Source organism: Labeo rohita, chromosome 19 (genome assembly GCF_022985175.1).
Source record: "Labeo rohita strain BAU-BD-2019 chromosome 19, IGBB_LRoh.1.0, whole genome shotgun sequence".
Classification (NCBI taxonomy): domain Eukaryota; kingdom Metazoa; phylum Chordata; class Actinopteri; order Cypriniformes; family Cyprinidae; genus Labeo; species Labeo rohita.
In genome coordinates, this window is record NC_066887.1 from 13,907,194 (window position 1) to 13,926,975 (window position 19,782).

At 37.5% G+C, this 19,782-nt stretch overlaps 1 protein-coding gene across 2 annotated transcripts in view; it reads right to left on the bottom strand.

Annotated features, from left to right (window-relative positions):
• Positions 1 to 761: 761 nt before the first annotated feature.
• The window catches only part of col8a2 (collagen, type VIII, alpha 2), a 72,355-nt gene continuing 53,334 nt past the window's right edge, over positions 762 to 19,782 (bottom strand). For both annotated transcript variants that reach the window (XM_051137303.1, XM_051137304.1), the window contains 2 exons: positions 8,997 to 9,177; positions 762 to 4,926 (listed from right to left, as the gene is read on the bottom strand). In XM_051137303.1, coding sequence (XP_050993260.1) covers positions 3,014 to 4,926; positions 8,997 to 9,144 — 2,061 coding nt within the window. In that variant the 5' untranslated portion in view covers positions 9,145 to 9,177 and the 3' untranslated portion in view covers positions 762 to 3,013. The remainder of the gene's footprint in view (positions 4,927 to 8,996; positions 9,178 to 19,782) is intronic.

A 19,782-nucleotide genomic window follows, 5' to 3' on the forward strand; every position in this document is an offset into this window, starting at 1 on the left:
ACTTGTGAAGCTTTTTAGCCATCTTTATATGATCACAGGTGGCCCTGCAAGCAACTCTAAAACGGATGCACACTCCCCCTAGTGTTAGTCACATATTTCTGTAAACTGAATGTGATGATTAAAGGGGTAGATCACACAAAAATGAAAATTCTGTCATTAATTACTCACCCTCACGTTGTTCCAAACCCATAATATCTTCGCAACACAAATTAGATAAAATTTCTAACCCTGCATAGACAGTACTTGACATGGAAGAGAAGTTGTTGTTGAATAAAGTCATTATTTTTGTTTTCTTTGCTCACACATTCTCGTAGCTTCGTAAAATTACAATTGAACTACTGATGTCACATTGACTGTTTTAACGATGTCTGTACTGTGTTTCTGTGCCTTGACTCAGGTAGGACCCTTGCTTTCTATGGAGGGTCAGAGAGCTCTTGGATTTCATTAAAAATATCTTAATTTGTGTTCTGAAGATGAACGAAGGGGTTTGGAATGACGTGAGGGTGAGTAATTAATGACAGAATTGTCATTTTATCCCTTTAAATTATGTAAAGAATAAGTTTTGTTCATAGTTCATATTCTTCACCCTAACAAAACATACATACTGTAAATATGTGGCCTCAAGTATTATACTGGTAATAAAATGAGGTTTTACTTCTTGTGGTTCATCTGAAGTTTATGAAATGAATTTATGACAATTATCTACATCCATTATTAATAGCTTTGGTTTTATTAGTTAAAGAGAACAATAAAAGACACCCTTAATCAAGAAAGTCTTTATTGATGTTGCATCAGTACTGTCAAGTACTTGTAGATTTTGTACGAGCTGACAAAATATGTTCAATCAAAGAGTGCATTTAATACCCAAAACGGATTGCATAAAGTGAATGCAGTACGACAAAAGTCCTATAGATTAATAGATACATCATAAACGAAAGAAAGAAAAACAATGGTAGTGTGTACTACAAACTCCTCATTGCTGTTAAATATAAGGTTATTTGTACGTTCAAGGTTTCGGTAGATGGACGTTCCTACAAATGTATAAATATGCCTTCATTAAATTCATGTGCAAATGGGATTGGCTGTTTCTTTTAATTTTGATTGAACATGAATAAATATCCCGTGGAACAGAATCAATGATTTTCTTCCTAGTTTTTTTTGAATGACAAAAAGAAGCAACAAGGTCTAAGCAGTTTTAAGAAACTGCAGCACAACGAATTTTCAAATCTTCAATCCATTGCACATAAACAATACACACTCAGCATAGAAAATATTGGTCACAGTGTTAATATACAATAAAAAGGTCAAATACATGCTGGAATAGGAAAGATCTGATGCCAAAACATCATTCAAGAGTAAATAATCTGAACAATGTCATGCAGCGGGGTATTGAATGGGCAACCACAGCGAGTGAGCGCATTTAAGTACTGACACTCCTTCAGTCTGATTCAGGTTTCATAATTTTACATGTTGGTGAAACAAACACAAGTGAGAAAATGTCTTTTATGAGGGCCTTCAAGCCTCATTTACTACTTTGTACTCACTTCAGTGAATGTGCAAGGAACAATTTTCTTTGTTTGAGAATGTTTACATGTTAACTTTTCATAAACACCACTGGAGCGGTAACTTTTTGGTCAAAATGTAAAAGATTAGGACATGCATTGACTCCTGTTAGTGTCAATCATGTCTGTGTAATTACAAGTCTCAGAAGAATGTAAAAAACAATCAGTTAATTGTGTCACTGTTAAAGCAGCAATTAGAAACGCGTCAGATAATGTAAAACGCTTAGAGTACACAATGCAGTAGTTTGGATTTTGTGTTGGAGAACTGATAATCAGAATTATATTTTCATATTCTCAATCTATTAGTAGTCCCTTACTCACCAATGAACTCTAGGCTCTCCTAAGATTTTGATGAGAAGCTATACGCTATGTATTAGCTTTGATGTCATGATTTTTGAAGTACACTTTTAGAAATAAAGGTACAAAAGATGTCACTTTTTGAATTAAGGCACTGAAATGTTTGTAATATGGGGGAAATAAGGCACGAATGTGTACCTTTTGAAAGGGTACCGCCCTAGTGACAGCTTTTGTGCCTTTTTTTCTGAGAGTGTATGGAATTAGTGTCAGAAATTGCATATTTGTTTTGTTAATGCAGGCACTGTTGTACAGCAGTCCTCTTGAGGCCTTCAGGATCACTACTGATTTGAACCTGCCATGTTTTGAGCAAAGAACTCAGTAAATCATCAAGTAATTTTCTTAATAACTCTCAAACACAACATAGAAGTCGCAGAAACAGACAGATTAGCACATAATTTTTGCTTTAACACAGTAAATCAAACAAAAACATACATACCTAATGACTAAAGCAGATAGATATTCACCTGTCCGGCATTAATAAGAAAAAACAATATGGAACTGAAGGTTATTCTTTAAATTACGGATGTATTTAAACATACAAATACAATACAAATGCTGTATAGAATGTCTGCATTCTAAAAAGTGAAATGTGGCACAAATCAAGTAGCCTGTGTTATATGAGGGAAGGATATAGGTGAATTCGACTGCAACCAGGGGAACACACAACCCCAGAGTCAACGTGATGGAGCTCGACGGGAGTCAGAACATTTGGCAACGTGTGCAGTCACATGGGTAAGTCTTTAAACGGTTACCTACACATTGCAAAGTACTTAATAGTCTGATTGCGATAAACAACAACAACTACAACAACATCAATAAAATAACACCATTATATCAACATCAACAAAAATAACATAACAGTTATAATAAAATTATCATATAGGCAGAAAAAGACAACACTTGAAAGTAAAACAATAATCAAATCAGACATTTGAGAGAGAGGGTGAAAACAGAGACACAGCATGAATTCTCCATCCTCTGCTTCGAACTCAGCCTCTCCGTCGTTCAGCAAGTCTTTCTTGTAATCGAGTCGCTGTTATCACAGATGTTACTGCAGGGCACTTGAGCAAGCAATTCTCTGCTGAGACGGACCGTTATGTGGGGCACAGGAGGAACCCTGAGAAGGACGAATGGATGTACTCAGTGGAGTAGAGGCCATTTGCTTGGTCAGAGGGCATTTGCACCCAAACCTGGTCGTTCTCTTTCAGCTCCAGTACCGCACTACCTGATGCCTGGTCCATATAGCCCTTCTTGTATTCATCGTAGGTGTACGTGGCTGGCACATTGTTTTTATACAGTGCCACCCACAGGCTGGTTCCCTTTACATGTACATGATAAGCAAAATAGTAGACTCCAGGCAATGGGCTTGTGAAGATGCCCGTGGCAGGGTTGTAAGCATTTTGCCCGTTGTACAGAGTTCTGTCAAATTTGATTGGCATTCCCGATGGTGGAAATGGTGTCGTCAAAATGGCAGTAAACGCAGGAGCCATGGAGGCAGAGAGCTCGGCCTGACCAAAATATGGTTTCTCACCATTTGGCTTTGGAATAGATTCTCCTACGATATTTGGTCCTTGAACCGCTAACTGATTTATGTCACCATTCGACGGGCCGGGAGGCCCAGGAGGTCCGGGTGGACCTGGAGGGCCCTGAATACCGTTAAGTCCAGGGGAGCCAGCTATTCCTGGAGGTCCTTGTGGACCAGGCATACCCTTGTCTCCAGGCTTTCCAATTCCTTGGGGGCCCGGTGGACCTTGTTCGCCTTTCAACCCTGGAACACCCTGAGGCCCCATATGACCGGTGGGACCTGGAAGTCCAGGAATCCCTGAATTGCCACGTGGCCCAGGGGGTCCTGTTAACCCATTTTCACCTTTTGAACCTGGTCCCCCAATCAAACCAGGATTACCTGGGAGTCCGATGTGGCCTGGTTCACCTTTGGGTCCAGGTTTGCCTGTGGCTCCGTTGAGACCAGGAAGACCCTTGTCCCCTGGAAGGCCAGGCTTTCCTGGGAGCCCACTAGGACCCTGATCTCCTCTAAGCCCTGGCAAGCCTGGAGGTCCTTGCGGGCCATTCTCTCCTTTTAGACCAGGCATCCCATGTTTCCCTGGAAGACCCATAGGACCTTGTGGACCTGGAAGCCCTGGCTGTCCAGTTGGCCCTGAATCTCCTGGTAGGCCATCCATCCCAGATTGTCCTTTGTCACCAGGGGCTCCTTGTAATCCAGTAGGACCTCTGTCTCCTTTCTGTCCTACAAGCCCTGGTTTACCATAGCCAGGGGAACCAGGAAACCCAGGAGTTCCTCTGGGGCCAACCTCACCCTTTGGACCTATTGGGCCTGGGTTACCTGGAGCACCATCAAGTCCAGGTTTTCCAACACCTACTGCTCCTGGCTGACCTTGTAGTCCAGGGGGACCAGATTCCCCTGGGACACCTTGAACTCCTGGAAGTCCTTTTTCTCCTTTTGGACCTGCTGGACCGGGCAGCCCATCGATGCCTGGTTTACCTATCCCGGGAACTCCTGGAGCTCCTGGAGGTCCTTGAAGGCCATTGGGTCCCCTGGGACCTATTAAACCTGGCTTTCCATTGCCATTTTCCCCTTTAGGTCCTTGTTCACCAGGAATACCACGTCCGCCTTTAGGCCCCGGCTCACCTCTTGTCCCTGGTGGGCCTCTAGTTCCTGGTAACCCTGGTTTACCATTCAACGACAGACCTGCTGGTCCAGGTGGTCCTGGCTGACCTGGAAGTCCACGTAGACCCACCTCTCCACGAGGTCCAACCTCACCATTGAGTCCTGGAGGTCCTTTAGGTCCTATTTTTCCTGGTAAACCTGGTAGTCCTGGTTTTCCAATCCCAGGGAATCCTGGAGGCCCTGGAGGACCTGTTTGACCATTGAGACCAGGTTTTCCTATACCTGGTTTCCCTGGTAATCCAGGAGGCCCAGCTGGTCCCCTTGGTCCTGGCTTCCCTTGAGGACCTGGCTCTCCTTTAATGTCCATCGTGGGTGGAAACTCTGCAATAAAAAAGAAAAATGTACAACTTCATAACTAAATTCATAAAAGAAAAGTTGGCCAATGTGAGAATTTACAGACACACATTTTATCAATTAATCTCTGTGCCATCAAAAAATATAGTTTTTTTTCTATGTAGAGAGGACCCTAAAGTGAGACTACATTCATACATTGTGCTTGCTCAACATTATGCTCAAGTGTCTGCTCAATGGCAGCTACACAGGTATGCAATGAAGGCCTACAGGGAAAAATGAACGTGTTTATGGATAAAACATAAACAAAGGACAAGGACAAAATTCTCAACAGCATTTGACCTCCGTGGAATTTCAGCAAGGGGAACTGCAGTGATGTCGTTTGACAGCCATGTTTGTACTAGGAACAACCAAACAATGCAAGTCAGTAAAACACTGCAAAGATGCCTTCATTCAGTTCTCAATAAATGTTTTGAGGGATGAGTTCAGAATTAACAGTGCATTACATTTAGCCTTTAAAATGGTCCATTTCACTGTCCTTATGACAGATGTGTCCCATGTGACATTGACTATGAGAGAGCCAAATTCTATGCCTAATCTTTAGCCAAACTAGTTAAAATGTTAAAATGTGCTTTTCACTTCAGAAACCATTACACACACAAACACAAACTATTGGACTTCTAGCATATGACATTTCTAAAGTTATTTGAGGAATAGATTTAAACAATTAGTAAAATGAAATATGCTCTAACATTATTATGTCATAGATGCCACATATCTTTCCATCTAATCTGTAAAAAGTTTTGTTATATTCTCATTTGTAAATGCATCAGAATAGTATATTCTATTTGTGAAGCGCCCTCAAGTGGTAAATTGATTTATAGCACAGCCCTAAGTACTCAAATGTCTCAGCTGGTTTATTAGAATTCAGATCATTGCACTTTATATATACAAATACAAAATTACACAATACAAAATTGTGTTTGTTCTATAAATGCTATTATCCATCTGATACCATCATTGTACCACCTTAAACTTCAAACCCCAAAATGAACAGACAGGGAATCTCCTAAAATACATACAGCTGGTATTGGACAGAAGTCAGTGGAATTTAGAAATTGTCAGGAGGGGGAAAATAGCCAGGTATCACTCTCAATAGTTTAAGCACAAATGTTTATGGGAGGACTGTTTTAGAAATTCTCTGTATTTTTTTAGCTTATTTATTTATTTATTTATTTATTTATTTTAATAAAAATAGTCTTAGGTTTTAACAGGATAAGCAATGTGTCATATCACAGACACTTCTCAAACTGTTTTAGAAATGTTGGCTCTGTATTTTAGAGAGGTTGTTAATATATGACGATTTAGCTTATTTTTATCTATTTATTTATTTATTTTAATAAAAATTGTCTTAGGTTTTAACTGGATAAGCAATGTGTCATATCACAGACACTTCTCAAACTGTTTTAGAAATGTTGGCTCTGTGTTTTAGAGAGGTTAGTAATTAATGACCATTTAGCTTATTTTTATTTATTTATTTATTTATTTATTTTAATAAAAACTGTCTTAGGATTCAACTGGATAAGCAATGCATCATATCACAGACACTTCTCAAACTGTTTTAGAAATGTTGGCTCTGTATTTTAGAGAGGTTGGTAATATACGACCATTTAGCTTATTTTTATTTTATTTATTTATTTTTTAATAAAAATTGTCTTAGGTTTCAATTGGATAAGCAATGTGTCATTACAGACACTTCTCAAACAAACTCTGTGTTTCAGTGCATGTCTTCCATTGTCCACTAGATGGTAGTGAGCACACAGCTTTTCTTTAGATACGTTTTGAGTCTTAATTCATCTTGAAGGTCTTATATACACATAACGTTAGTTTAGTTAAGTTGTTCAAACTTTAAGCACAATAATTGTTTTAATGACCTGTTTCTTCTTGACAGAGTGCAAAGGCATTTAAGTGATTTAATAGAAAACTGCATGCATGTCCAAATACCAAGAAAAACTATAAAAACTTGCATTGTATGGGTCCAAATACACAAATACACAGATGTACAAAACTGAATTAAACACAAGTTACCAGATTCTGAGAGACACAATCCTTTTAAAATGGCCAATCACAAGCACTCTTCATCAGTAGGCTATAGACAGGCCAAGACCTCACTAATAAACCACATCCAGTTCACTGATATTGGTAATTTAGAATGCAGAACACAAAATTTAACACTTCTGTGTTTAGAAAACATCAAATTGTGATATAACTGTATATGTCTGACAGTTTATCTGATAGATACTATTAGTCTCTCTATACTTATAAAAGTCCTTAAAGGAGAAGTCCACTTGGGAGATTGGGATTGATTGAGATGGGAGTTTTTCGACATATCCTAACTGTCACGAGCCGGAACAAAAACAGTCCCAAGCAGAGTAAGACAAGACGAGCGTTTGGCAATAAAAAGTATATAAATTGTATTATTTTTATTAAAATAACTGATCGTTATGCTACACAAGACCCTTCTTTCTCGGCTGGGATCGTTTACAATTGCATTTGGGATTATTTGAAGCCACATTTAAACTGCATTTTGGAAGTTCAAAATCGGGGCACCATATCAGTCCATTATATGAGGAAAAATGCTGAAATGTTTTCCTTGAAAAACATAATTTCTTTACGACTGAAGAAAGAAAGGCATGAACATCTTGGATGACAAGGGGGTGAGTAAATTATTTGTAAATTGCTGTTCTGGAAGTGGACTTCTCCTTTAAAAATAAACCATGTGTGACGTGTACAAAATAAAATTTCAGTCATAATTTACTAACCCCTATGTTGCTCAAACCTGTATGACTTTCATTTGCACAACAGTGTCTCCATACAAGTCTAAACAATGACCAAACTTTCCTCTTTGAGTGAACTTTTCCCAAAAGCTGAACTATCAGTAACAGGTAAACCACTCACATCATAGGAAAATCTATCTTGCCACTTCTTGCTCTTTTCTCCTTGCTGTGTTTTATCATTTTCTCTTTACCTGTGAAACAGAGACCTCTTATGTATCTTAAACACTTTACAACAGCTTCCGTTTCACACCTACCCTTAATTTCTCATCAGCCCAAGACTCTCTTGACCCTTCCTTCTTGTTTCTGACACTGTTTTGACACACCCTTAGATTCCCTTCAGGTTTGGACTATATGGACCTGTGACATACTGCTCAGAATAGAGGTGACTTCACCCCACCCTGTCACTGTTTTTCCTCTTCTTTCTTCTCCTGTGACATGCTCACAATGCCCTCTCGTATATCATAGAGCAGAGAGGAGTCAGCAAACTGCAAACCATTCTTGTCCTCTCTTATTGTTCATCTCGAGTGCTTTCAGTCTGACAGACTTCTGGCAAAACCTGCTGACTCTTTTTTTGCCTGAAGAATCTCAGTCATCAAGGGCCTAAAAGGGTGCATACACTAAACCATTGTGCCACTTTAGCGCAATAACTGTGTATCAGATTTTAAACTAAAATGAAATTGTATTTCAGTGCAAAAATTTGAGTCTTACTGACTAACCTCCTGCAATCCACTTTAATCAGCCAAATTCATTCATTGACGAAACAGGTGTCTTTATAAGTGAGTGGCTGTTCTTTAATCAATCGTGTGATTCATTCAGATGACTCATTCATAAAGACAGTCACTTATTTTGCTCCTGAATTAATCAGTATTTTTAAACAAATCAGCTGAATGAATAATTCAAATGACTCACTCAAAACACTTGGTGCCACCTGCTGGTTTAACAATGTATCCTGCATGAAAGAGTCACCTAAAAAATTCCCACTAATGCACACTGACAATATGTTTTGAAAAAACACAGACACATATTGATACAGTGATACAGTCAAAAGTATCAGTGCTGTTTGACCAGAACTAATTCTTACATAAATAGGCATATATCCAGACATTTTACAATTTGTTTTTTTACTGTGTATATGATCAAATAAATGCAGCCTTAGTGAGAATATACAGTAAATTACACTATTAATTGAAAATGGATGGATGGGAAAACTAGATAGATATTATGATGGATAGATGGATGATTTTGTTAATTACAAACACTTACCAAGATACTGGCCCTTGCCTTCTCTGAAGGGTGGCCCAACAGGTCCCTTCATCATGGGCTGCACATATTTCATCTGAGGCATGGGGGCGTAACCTCCACCCAGGGCATGACTCCCCAGCGTTAGCAGGACACAGAGCACTGTCAGCATTGTCACTGGCCTCTGTGGTCACGGGCTTTCAAACTGCAGAGAGAAAGATTGTTGATTCACTGCTTTTTTAACAATAAGTCTTTTAGTTAGTCTTTTATATATATATACATACATATATATACATACAGGTGTTCAAAAAGTTTGGAAACAGTAAGAGTTTTTAATGTTTTTTAAAACATTGTCTTATGCTCATCAAGGCTGCATTTACTTGATCAAAAATACAGAAAAAAGTCATATTGTGAAATATTATTACAGTTTAAAATAATGATTTTCTATTTTAATATATTTTAAAATACAATTTATTCCTGTGATGCAGGCTGAATTTTCATCAGCCATTACTCCAGTCTTCAGTGTCACATAATCCTTCAGAAATCATTCTAATATGTTGATTTATTACTTTTATTATCAATGTTGCAAACAGTTGTGCTGTTTAATATCTGAAACTTGGGATTCTTTTTTTCAGGATTCTTTGATGAATAAAAAGTTAAAAAGAACAGCATTTATTATTATTATTTTTTTTTAACAATGTGCGTCTTTTCTATCACTTTTTTTTTTTTTTTAATCAATTTAACACATCCTTGGTGAATAAAACTATTAATTTCTTTAAAAAAATGAAAGAATAAAAATTTACTGAAAACATGGTAGTTTATATTGTTACAAAAGATTTCTATTTTAAATAAATGATGTTCCTTTTAGCTTTATATTTATTAAAGAATCCTGAAAAAAAGTATCACAGGTCCCAACAAAATATTAAGCAGCACTACTGTTTTCAACATTGATAATAAATCAGCAAGTTGGAATGATTTCTGAAGGATCATGTGACACTGAAGACTGGAGTAATGATGGGGAAATGACATTTACATTTTAAAATATAGATTAACATAGAAAATGGTTATTTTACAGTAAAATAATATTTCACAATACTACTGTTTTTTTTCCTGGATTTTTGATGAGCATAACAAGGTTGGAAACTCCTTTAAAAAAACATTAAGAATCTTACTGATTCCAAACTTTTGAACGGCAGTGTTATTAACTTTGCAACTGTACAATTACAGTACTAATCTTTATGGCCCTCTTAATTTGAACTTTTATTTTGATGGAAACCCACGAATGGAAATCGTGCAGCCCTAGAAATCTTTTTGCTGGGTGTTATAGCAGACATATGTTACTCACTGGATAATTTTTCAAAGACTGAGTTCTTTACTCCATGTTCTTTACTCCTAATCATTTTTTGGATACCCAAACGAGCGCTCCTTTCACGTTCCCGTTTATGTTGGCTTTACCAAGGTGCTCGGTTGGATTTCAAAGTCCTACGCAAGTCAGCATTACTGCCAATAGGTGTAATACTGAGTGACAGTGGCATACATAAACAGCTCTCCATGTGCTAGCCTGATCAGTGATGCCTGGCATGGGATACAACACTTAAAAGTTCTTCTCGGCTACCACATAGGCTACAAAACACTGAGAAAATAACCCCTAACACCAGTCCAAAACTGAAAAAGCAAAAGTAAAGCCCTTCACGTTAAACTTTAGAAGTGAAATGTTATTTTAGGCCTTGTTTCAGTACTTTGTGGAAAAATCACAGAATCTATGGGTTCAGCTTTTTGGTGTAGACAAGCAGTTTCACTCGAAGGCCTGCAGAGATGCTTACAAGAAGATCCAAGAGGATCTTCCTACACGGCTGGTTGTCAGACGGGTCACTGGGTAGAGTTATTGACCCCACACAAGTTACGCCTGGGCGATGAGGTATGGATGCCAAGGCCTAGGTAGGGCTCAGTGCCTCAGCGTTTGTTTAACCAGTCGTTCCCCAAGACAGCTGCAGCTGTTTGCTTTAATTTACTGCAGGAAGGAATGATAATTTCATCCTCATGTTACTCGCACCAAATATTTACATAGATTTGATCAGGTGCATGGGAGAGTCCACTGGCTTGGAGAACAGGGGTGCTGATGGCATCAAGTTAGGGTCTTAGGGTTAGTGTCTGCTCTTGTGTTCTCTTGAACGTCGAACATCCACATCAGCAGTCTCTTTTTGACCTGCTTTCATGGATTACATACCGGTTGATCTCAATTGGTGCTTTCTCAACTATTTTAAAAGCAGACTCATTTTCTTATCTTAATTATCCATGATTATATGCTTAGTTGCATTTAGCATTTTTCCTGTAAACTTTCAGAACTGGGCTGATTCTCGAAACATTCTTAAAGGGCTAGTTCAGCCAAAAAGTAACATTTATCATCATTGACAGATGTTAACAAATAAACAGTTATAGTCATTCCAAACCTATATGACATTCTTTCTTCTATAGAATATAAAACGGTTTGAAATACATGTTTTTTCTAGGGGTCGACTAATTGTAGGCCTGCCAATTATCGGCGCCGATATTAAGCATTTTTATGGTTATAGGTATGGGTCATTTTCAAAACCGATTTGCCAATAAAATTATTTAAAAGCATTTAAGAAAGTTTTTGTCAGAGCCCTTGTTACTCTTAATTTTGACATTAATTTTCATTTTTACACCTGACATATATATCGGTTCAAAATATCAGTTATCTGTCTACTTGATCTGTAATAATCGGTATCGGCATTGGCCCTAAAAAAACACATCGGTCAACCCCAAGTTTTTTCCCCTGAACTATGTGCTCTCCATTGACTTTGTTTGTGTAAACAAAAACATTCTTTATACTATTTCATTTTATCTTATTTTAAGAAAGTCGCATGCTTGGAACAACATGAGAGTGAATAAAAGTCTTGTAAGTCTTGTATAGAGAATTAAATTCTAATTATATAATCAAGCACAAATTATTATTCATATTTTTACTTTTTAACCTCAAATGCTTGTCTTGTCTAGCTCTGTGTGAACTCTGAGTATTGTCAATACATTTAGGGTATGTCGAAAAACTCCCATCTCATTTTTTCCTCCAACTTCAAAATCGTCCTATATCGCTGCAGAAGTACTGACCCAATGTTTACAAAGTGAACGTGCCAGGAAGATCAAACGGCCTTTACAAAAAGGGTAAAACAGCGATGTAGGACTAATAAGACTCTTCTTCCTCAGCTGGGATCATTTAGAGCCCTTTAAAGCCGCATTTAAACTGAATTTTGGAAATTCAAATTCGGGGGCACCATAGAAGTCCATTATATGGAGCGAAATCCTGAAATGTTTTCCTCCAAAAACATCATTTCTTTACTACTGAAGAAAGAAAGACATATTGGATGACAAGGGGGTGAGTACATTATCTGTACATTTTTGTTCTGGAAGTGAACTTCTCCTTTATATGTCATTAGATTATTTATCTTAAGAATCTGGTTGCAGACCTACCACTCATTTGTGACCAGTTGTGGTCTGTTCTAGACTTGATATCACACCTGGATGAGCTGTCCTGTGCTCTGAGTCTGATGCAATATGGCAGGTAATTTACTGATTGAATCATCTCCCAGTCCTTTATTTTCTGCACACTGTGTTCTCCCAAGAGTGCTGAACCTGCGAAGCCTGAGGGATGGAGCTTAAAGTCTGCTGATCTTAAATTCTGTCCAAAAGCACATGGACATCCTATCCGTGGCCTTCACAGTTCACAGGTTTTGGTTTGCCGTTCTCAGTGGACCTGGCCAAGCCAAGACACATTCATAACCTACCTCACTTCCTATTTCAATGTGCTGTGACAGCTGAACTCTCTCTCGTAACCGCAGGTTTGAACACAGAAACCCACTAGTCAGCCCGACTGCATCTGCAAGCATGAGACCCACAGGTCAGATCAACTTTCTCCTCAGTGCCACAGCTCAGCAAGAACCTCTTTAAATTCTAACCAAAGGTTAATGGTGCACCTTTCTCAAATATAAAACCCTTTCACAACTGAAACAGTAAGAGGCTCCTGTAAGGACCATATCAAAGACTGTAATCTTTTCAGATACTTTCCATGAATAGGATACGAAGTAATGTCTAAAACATTTTAAAATGTCTTTTTTTGTTGTTTTCAACAAATGGTCAGTGAAAGAAGGTCCTTAAGCTTTAAGAATTGGCGATTATTACAGTTGAGGTCAAAAGTTTACACCCCCCTTTCAAAATCTGCAAAATGTTAATTATTTTACCAAAATAAAAGGGACATACAAAATGCATGTTTGTTTAGTGCTAGTTGTTCATGAGTCCCTTGTTTGTCCTGAACAGTTCTTCAGAAAAATCTTCAGGTCCCACAAATTCTTTGGTTTTCCAGCTTTTATTAGTTTGAACTTTTTCCAACAATGACTGTATGACTTTAAGAGCCATCTTTTCACACTAAGGACAGCTGAGGGACTCATATGCAACTATTACAGAAAACACTCACTGATGCGCCAGAAGGAGAAACAATGCATTAAGAGCCGGGGGGTGAAAACTTTTGAATAGAATGAAGATGTGTACATTTGTTATATTGTGCCTAAGTATCATATTTTTTATTCTAGTACTGTCCTTCAGAGACTACAGAAGATAGTTACATGTTTCCCAGAAGACAAAACAAGTTAAATTTACCCTGATCTTCAAATACAAAAAGTTTTCACTCCCTCTGCTCTTAATGGATGGTTTTTCCTTCAGGAGTATCAGTGAGTGTTTGGACCTTCTGTACTAGTTGCATATGAGTCCCTCAGTTGTCATCAGTGTGAAAAGATGGCTCTCAAAATCATACAGTCATTGTTCGGATAGGGTTCAAATACACAAAAATGCTGGAAAACCAAAGAATTGGTGGGACCTGGAAGATTTTTCTAAAAAAACAGCAGGCAGTTTAACTGTTCAGGACAAACAAGGGACTCGTAAACAAGTATCAAAAAAAAAAAAAAAAAACACAGCTGTGGATCATTCAGGTAACAACACAGTAACAAAAATCAAGTGTATGTAAACTTTTGAACAGGGTCATTTTTATAAAGTCAACTATTATTTTTTCTTGTGGTCTATATGTAAACATCTTTTATTCAAAATGTCTTATTCAGGTCAGTACTAAATAAACAATAACATGCATTTTGTATGATCCCTCTTCTTTTGGTAAAATAATTAACATCTTGCAGATTTTGAAAGGGGGATGTAAACTTTTGACCTCAACTGTAGAAGCAGATTTTCATGCTAGGCAAGTTTTTATATTAAATAATAGTTTATCTAACATATAACACCAAAAAATGCACATATAATTCTTAAAAATGAATAAAACTGTATTATGTATTCATATGAAGTGTCAGATACTTGAAATGCCTGCGCTGACTTCAAAGGAAGTCTGCAAAGGCAGAATGCAAATGGAAAGTTAACAACATTTAGTTTGTGCCTGTGTTGCATCAGTGGAAATCAAAAAAGAAAAGTATGGCAGAGCACATGTCCATGTTAAACCACATCTGCAGGGAACCTGGTCCAACTGCAGCTCCTGCACTAGCTGGCCAGAGAGATGAGAAAAAAAGCCAGACATGCTCAGCCTCGTTGTGTTTTCCCAATCAGCAAGACTCCAAACGGGGCACTCTGTGCCTGTTTGCTTTGCCTAATTCACTGTGGTTCACTGGCGTTTCCCTCTTTTATCATTTTCGATTTTCGTTTTTATTGTTGCTCTTACTGGAATTTGGGTTCGGGGCTGTGCTGGGCTTCAGCAGGACAATTTTGGGCTTTGCTCCGGCCTTGAAGCCCTCCTACGGAGTATAGCACAGTGTGATGCTTTTTTGCCACCGTGAGCTTATAGTGCTGCGGTTGCCATCTTGTTTTACTGCCGCGTAAGGATGTGCAAGTCCCAAGAACCATGAGCGAGCCTGTATAATTAGTCACGTCTGTGTGAGCATCTGTATTTGCACTCGATAAAAAACTCACTTCCTCTTCGTTCTCACATGTAGCCATCTCCCCCTCCAGGAAAAACACGATCACAAGTCACAGGGAGAAAACAGGGAGGCCAAGAGTGAGAATGAAAAAGTCAGACAAACATAAAACGGGCAAAAACAGAAAGCGAATGAGAGCATTGCTGGTACGGCCAATTTGGTTAGTTGTTGAATAGTTGGCTGTCGTTGGTGGTGGTAGGGGGCGGGTGGCTGAGCCTTTTTTTGGGGGGTTGTGGTATTGTGGGAAGGATAATTTAGACGTTCTTGACCATGTGCCCTGCTCTGAGCAGGCGTCTTAGCACTCTAAACGATCAGAGTCAGACATTACCCCTGTTCCATAAGCCGGCACAATCTGTTTATCTAATGTTTTTCTTGAAAAGCTCTGCAGACGCAGTAAAAAAGTCTCACGCAATCTGTCTGGCCAAGCGCTCGACCATGTATGCGCACTCTCTGTGTTTACAGTGCACAGCTGAGGTCTAAAACATAGATATGCACACAAGGATGGGCGACTGCCAAACATCTATAACACGAAAAACAAGGAGCTTCTGAGTAACTAAAGCCAGTCACATCCACTGAAGGTAAAACCATCCAAAAAAACAATAAAAAAGGAGCAATTTGGCAAACGCTGGTGATGGTTTATCTAAAACAGATCTATAAAGAAGCACTGAAATCAGTTGTGCATAAGAATTTACGGTAACAGCTACCTAAATTCAAAACAGAAAGGGAAATAAGCGCACATTCGTACCAGACATTACAAACTTTATGGCTTTCCCATAGTGAGTTGGCCTCCAAATCAGAAAATAACAGAGAATAATAATTCGCCAAGACCCAAAATGAGCTTTAAAAGCATATCCATGTAATTCATGTCTAACCAGACCTGTGAAACTCAATCAGAAAGTGGAATGTTCTCATACAGGTCCTTGTACGAAAACATAAAAAACAAACACATAACGCATTACTTTTCACTATAGCACTTACTCTTTCTGCACGCTGGCGGAAAATTAGGCAAAACACTGCAGGGGCCAAAACCTACTAGCAGTAATCTCTAAAAACAACATGGCAGCTCAGGTGGTAACCAAGACACCAAAACGGAGTGAGCCACAAGTAAATAGCTCAAAAGGAAGCTATTTCCACTTTTCATCACCTTAAAACAGATGGCTTTTTCCTTAATGGTTGTGAAATCTACACTTCGGTTCTCTGCTAAAACCCACAAACAGCCCACAGGGGGCTAAGACCTCTCAGGTGAAAAAGCTTATTTAACTTATATAATAACATGCATGAAACACAGTTTGTAATTTTCGCCACTAGAGAACGCATATTCAACACAAACAAAGAAACAAACGCGTAGTTTGATGACGCCTTGATTGAGTGTGGAATCATAGGAGTTATCTTCATCCCCACAGGATGAATCCGACAGGACTTGGGCAGAAATTATGTTTATTAATGAGTTAATGTATTAAACTTTTTATTAATGTTACTGTAGTAACTATGAATCAGGATGGCGCTGAAAGCCGCTGAAGTAAAACGAGGCCACTGAAGCGATTGCTAATGAGTGACGAGCCCGATACACGGCTCTTTTGTTATGCATGTTAGATACATCTGAGTGTGTTGAAAGTTTTGTTATAATGCTACTCTGTGCATTCTTCACCTGGCTAATAAAGCAGATAACATATTAAAGCGTCTTTGGTGTATTTCTTCAGAAATCAATGGGTGTATAATGTCATTGGCAGGCAAAGCATTGACAAGGAATAGGCTACTAGTTAAAATTGCTTATATCTCTGGATTTAAACATTTTTGGAAACATTTGGGATAATGTAAGTATACAGTCAACAAAATATATAACACTGCTCTAGTGGTTTTTGGATATTTTAATTAAAACTTACATATTGTGCCTTTAAATCAGTAAAATGTTAAAATGACTTAAAATGTTAAAATTAATATTACTAAAATTTGTTTTCAAATATTAAGCAGTGAAGTTTTTTTTTTTAAATTTACTATTCTTCTTCTTCTTATTATTATTAATAATAATAATAAATAAACAATTTTAAAACAAACAAAAAACAAGAATTAAAAATAAGACATTAAAATGAAAAATTGTATTTGTTTTTAAATATTAAACTGTAAAGAAGTAACAATAATAATAATGTGTACTAAATATAACAATAATATATTTTTTTTAAATAAATACATTAATAAGTAAAAACAAGAATGAAAAAGAAGACAAATATTATTGTTAAAATTAAAATGTATGTTTTTAAATATTAATAAGCAGTGAAGATGTTATTTTTTTAAAATTCATAATAATAATAATAATGTTTAAAACAATCAAACAAACAAATAAAAAAACAAGCATTAAAAAGAAGACAAATATTAATGTTGAAATTAAAATGTATTTGTTTTTAAATATTAATAAGCAGTGAAGAAGATTGTTATTTGTTTCATAATATATGTGAAATATGAAATATATGAAATATAATAATAAATAAATAAATTTTAAAACAAACAAATAAAAAGTAAAAAATAAACATAATGAAAACAAATAATGTATTGTAAATAAATAATAATAATAATAATAATAATATGTGTATGAAATACAAAAACAACAACAAAGTAATAATAATAACAAACTATTACATTTCAATTTTAAAATAAATAAATACACAAGTAAATAATACATTTGGCCAATACAGCTATTTGAAAATCTGGAATCTGATTTAAAAAAAAAAATCGAATCGAAATATTGAGAAAAATCGCCTTAAAAGTTGGCCAAATTAAGTTCTTAGCAATGCATATTACTAATCAAAAATTAGGTTTTGATACATTTATGGTAGGACATTTACTTACTTTTTCATTTCTTTACTTAATATCCTCATGATTTTTGGCATAAAAGAAAAATCGATCATTTTGACCCATACAATGTATTTTTGGCTATTGCTACAAACATATCTGTGGTACTTAAGACTGGTTTTGTGGTCCAGGGTCACATATGTATGAATTTGTAAATAATACATTTTGGAATGATAAAAAAACAACAAAAAACTGAGTATCAAACAAAACAAATAATTGTATTTTATGAACTCAGAGGCATGTTAATGTAAATAAAAGTGTCTGTGTGTGGCTTGCAAGAATTACGCGTATGTGTGTTTGCACAGTATAGCCACATGTCTGTTTGATAGGCACCATGCTTATGGAGTCAGCACGAGAGGCGGAAATTGGGTCTGAGAGTTTTATTCCATAAATCAACTTTTCAGCATGAGTTAAACCTCAGGAGGGAGCAAACGGTGCTTAACCTGCAACGGCCTCCCCGTCTGCCAATCTTATATCGCTCCTTTTTTCCCCTATGTAATCGGCTACCTTAGTAACTTTACAGCACTGCGCAAACATTTAGGAACGCGGTGCTTATTTTCAACACACTGCACATTTACTTTCTCTGATTGCATGGTGCATTAGCAGCTACCGTGACCTGCGCCCAGTGTGGATATTAAAATGGAGGTTTGGCTAAATTGGCTCTTCGACAGCAGTTCTCAGACACATTGACCTACAGAGCAAGTCTCAAAAGCCAACGGGTAATATGCAGCCGTAACCCTGCTGTGACAACATTTAACAGAATCGTTCAATAAATCATCCATTTAAATGCTGTCAGGGTCCTGCTGGGGTGTGACTTAAGCTGTTTACGCTGCCATTTTGTTCACTTTTTTCCATCAACGGGCCTCCGGTCTGCGCCGAGGGCCCCATAGATGTTATGCAATGGCCCTAAAGCTAACACTCCTGTCAAGTTAACTGACAGATAATCAGTGAATTCAAGTGCCGCACTTCTACTGTTTAATGTCTTCAAATGGGGTTTGTGGATACTGTGGGAACATGTTTTTCTTAGGTAGTTCAGATGAAGCTCCCTCTAGCTTTCCCCAGAGGAAATGTTCTCTTAGACACAGTAAATAACAGACACTATTCATCGTAGCTGTCTCGATTTCTTGGCCATGCGAACGATGCATATACTTTTCGCTGTCTTGGGAGTACAGCAATGCGTTTTCTTGTACAGACACACACATGTAGCATGCGCGAGACGAGAGTGTGTTTAGGTTACACCAGCTGGACCATTAGCCCAGGTGCTCCTATAGCTTGGGCTATTATGGAGAAATGGCTTTCTGTTTAGGTTTAATCAGAAATTGGGCCACTAGGGTGTCTGGAGTGCCTCATCTGAGACCACATTGAACATATGTTTTAGTCTCCCCTCTCAGCTTTACCTCTTATTGCTTATTCTCTTTAGATTTAAAGCTTTAGCATAATAAACAAGGGATTGCATTGCTAATGCATTAGCTAAGATTACATACAGCAACAATTCAGCATACTACTAACATTGAAGCTGAATACAACAAACACGAAATTAAAAAGACACTATGTATTTGTCAAGCTATTCTGCTAATAGTACTGGAATCCCTGGTGAAAAAAACAGCATATGCTGGTAGGTATGTTTTGATGCTGGAATGCTGGTTAGGTAGGTTTTGATGCTGGTTTAAGCTGGTCCTTTGCTGGTTTAAGCTGGTCCTTTGCTGGTTTTTGCTGGTCATGTTGCTGGTCATGTTGCTGGTCAAGGACCAGCATGAACCAGCAAAGGACCAGCATAAACCAGCTAAGGACCAGCTTAAACCAGCATCAAAACCTACCAGCATATGCTGGTTTTTTCACCAGGGATGGCGTTTTTTTGAAAGAGACAAGCCTGTCTTCCTTTCCTAGCCAGGTCTGTGTTCAACAAACAATCAAGATTTAGTTAGCATGATCCAAGTTCAACCCAGGCTCCTTGGGAAAAAAAAAACATACTGGTGTTA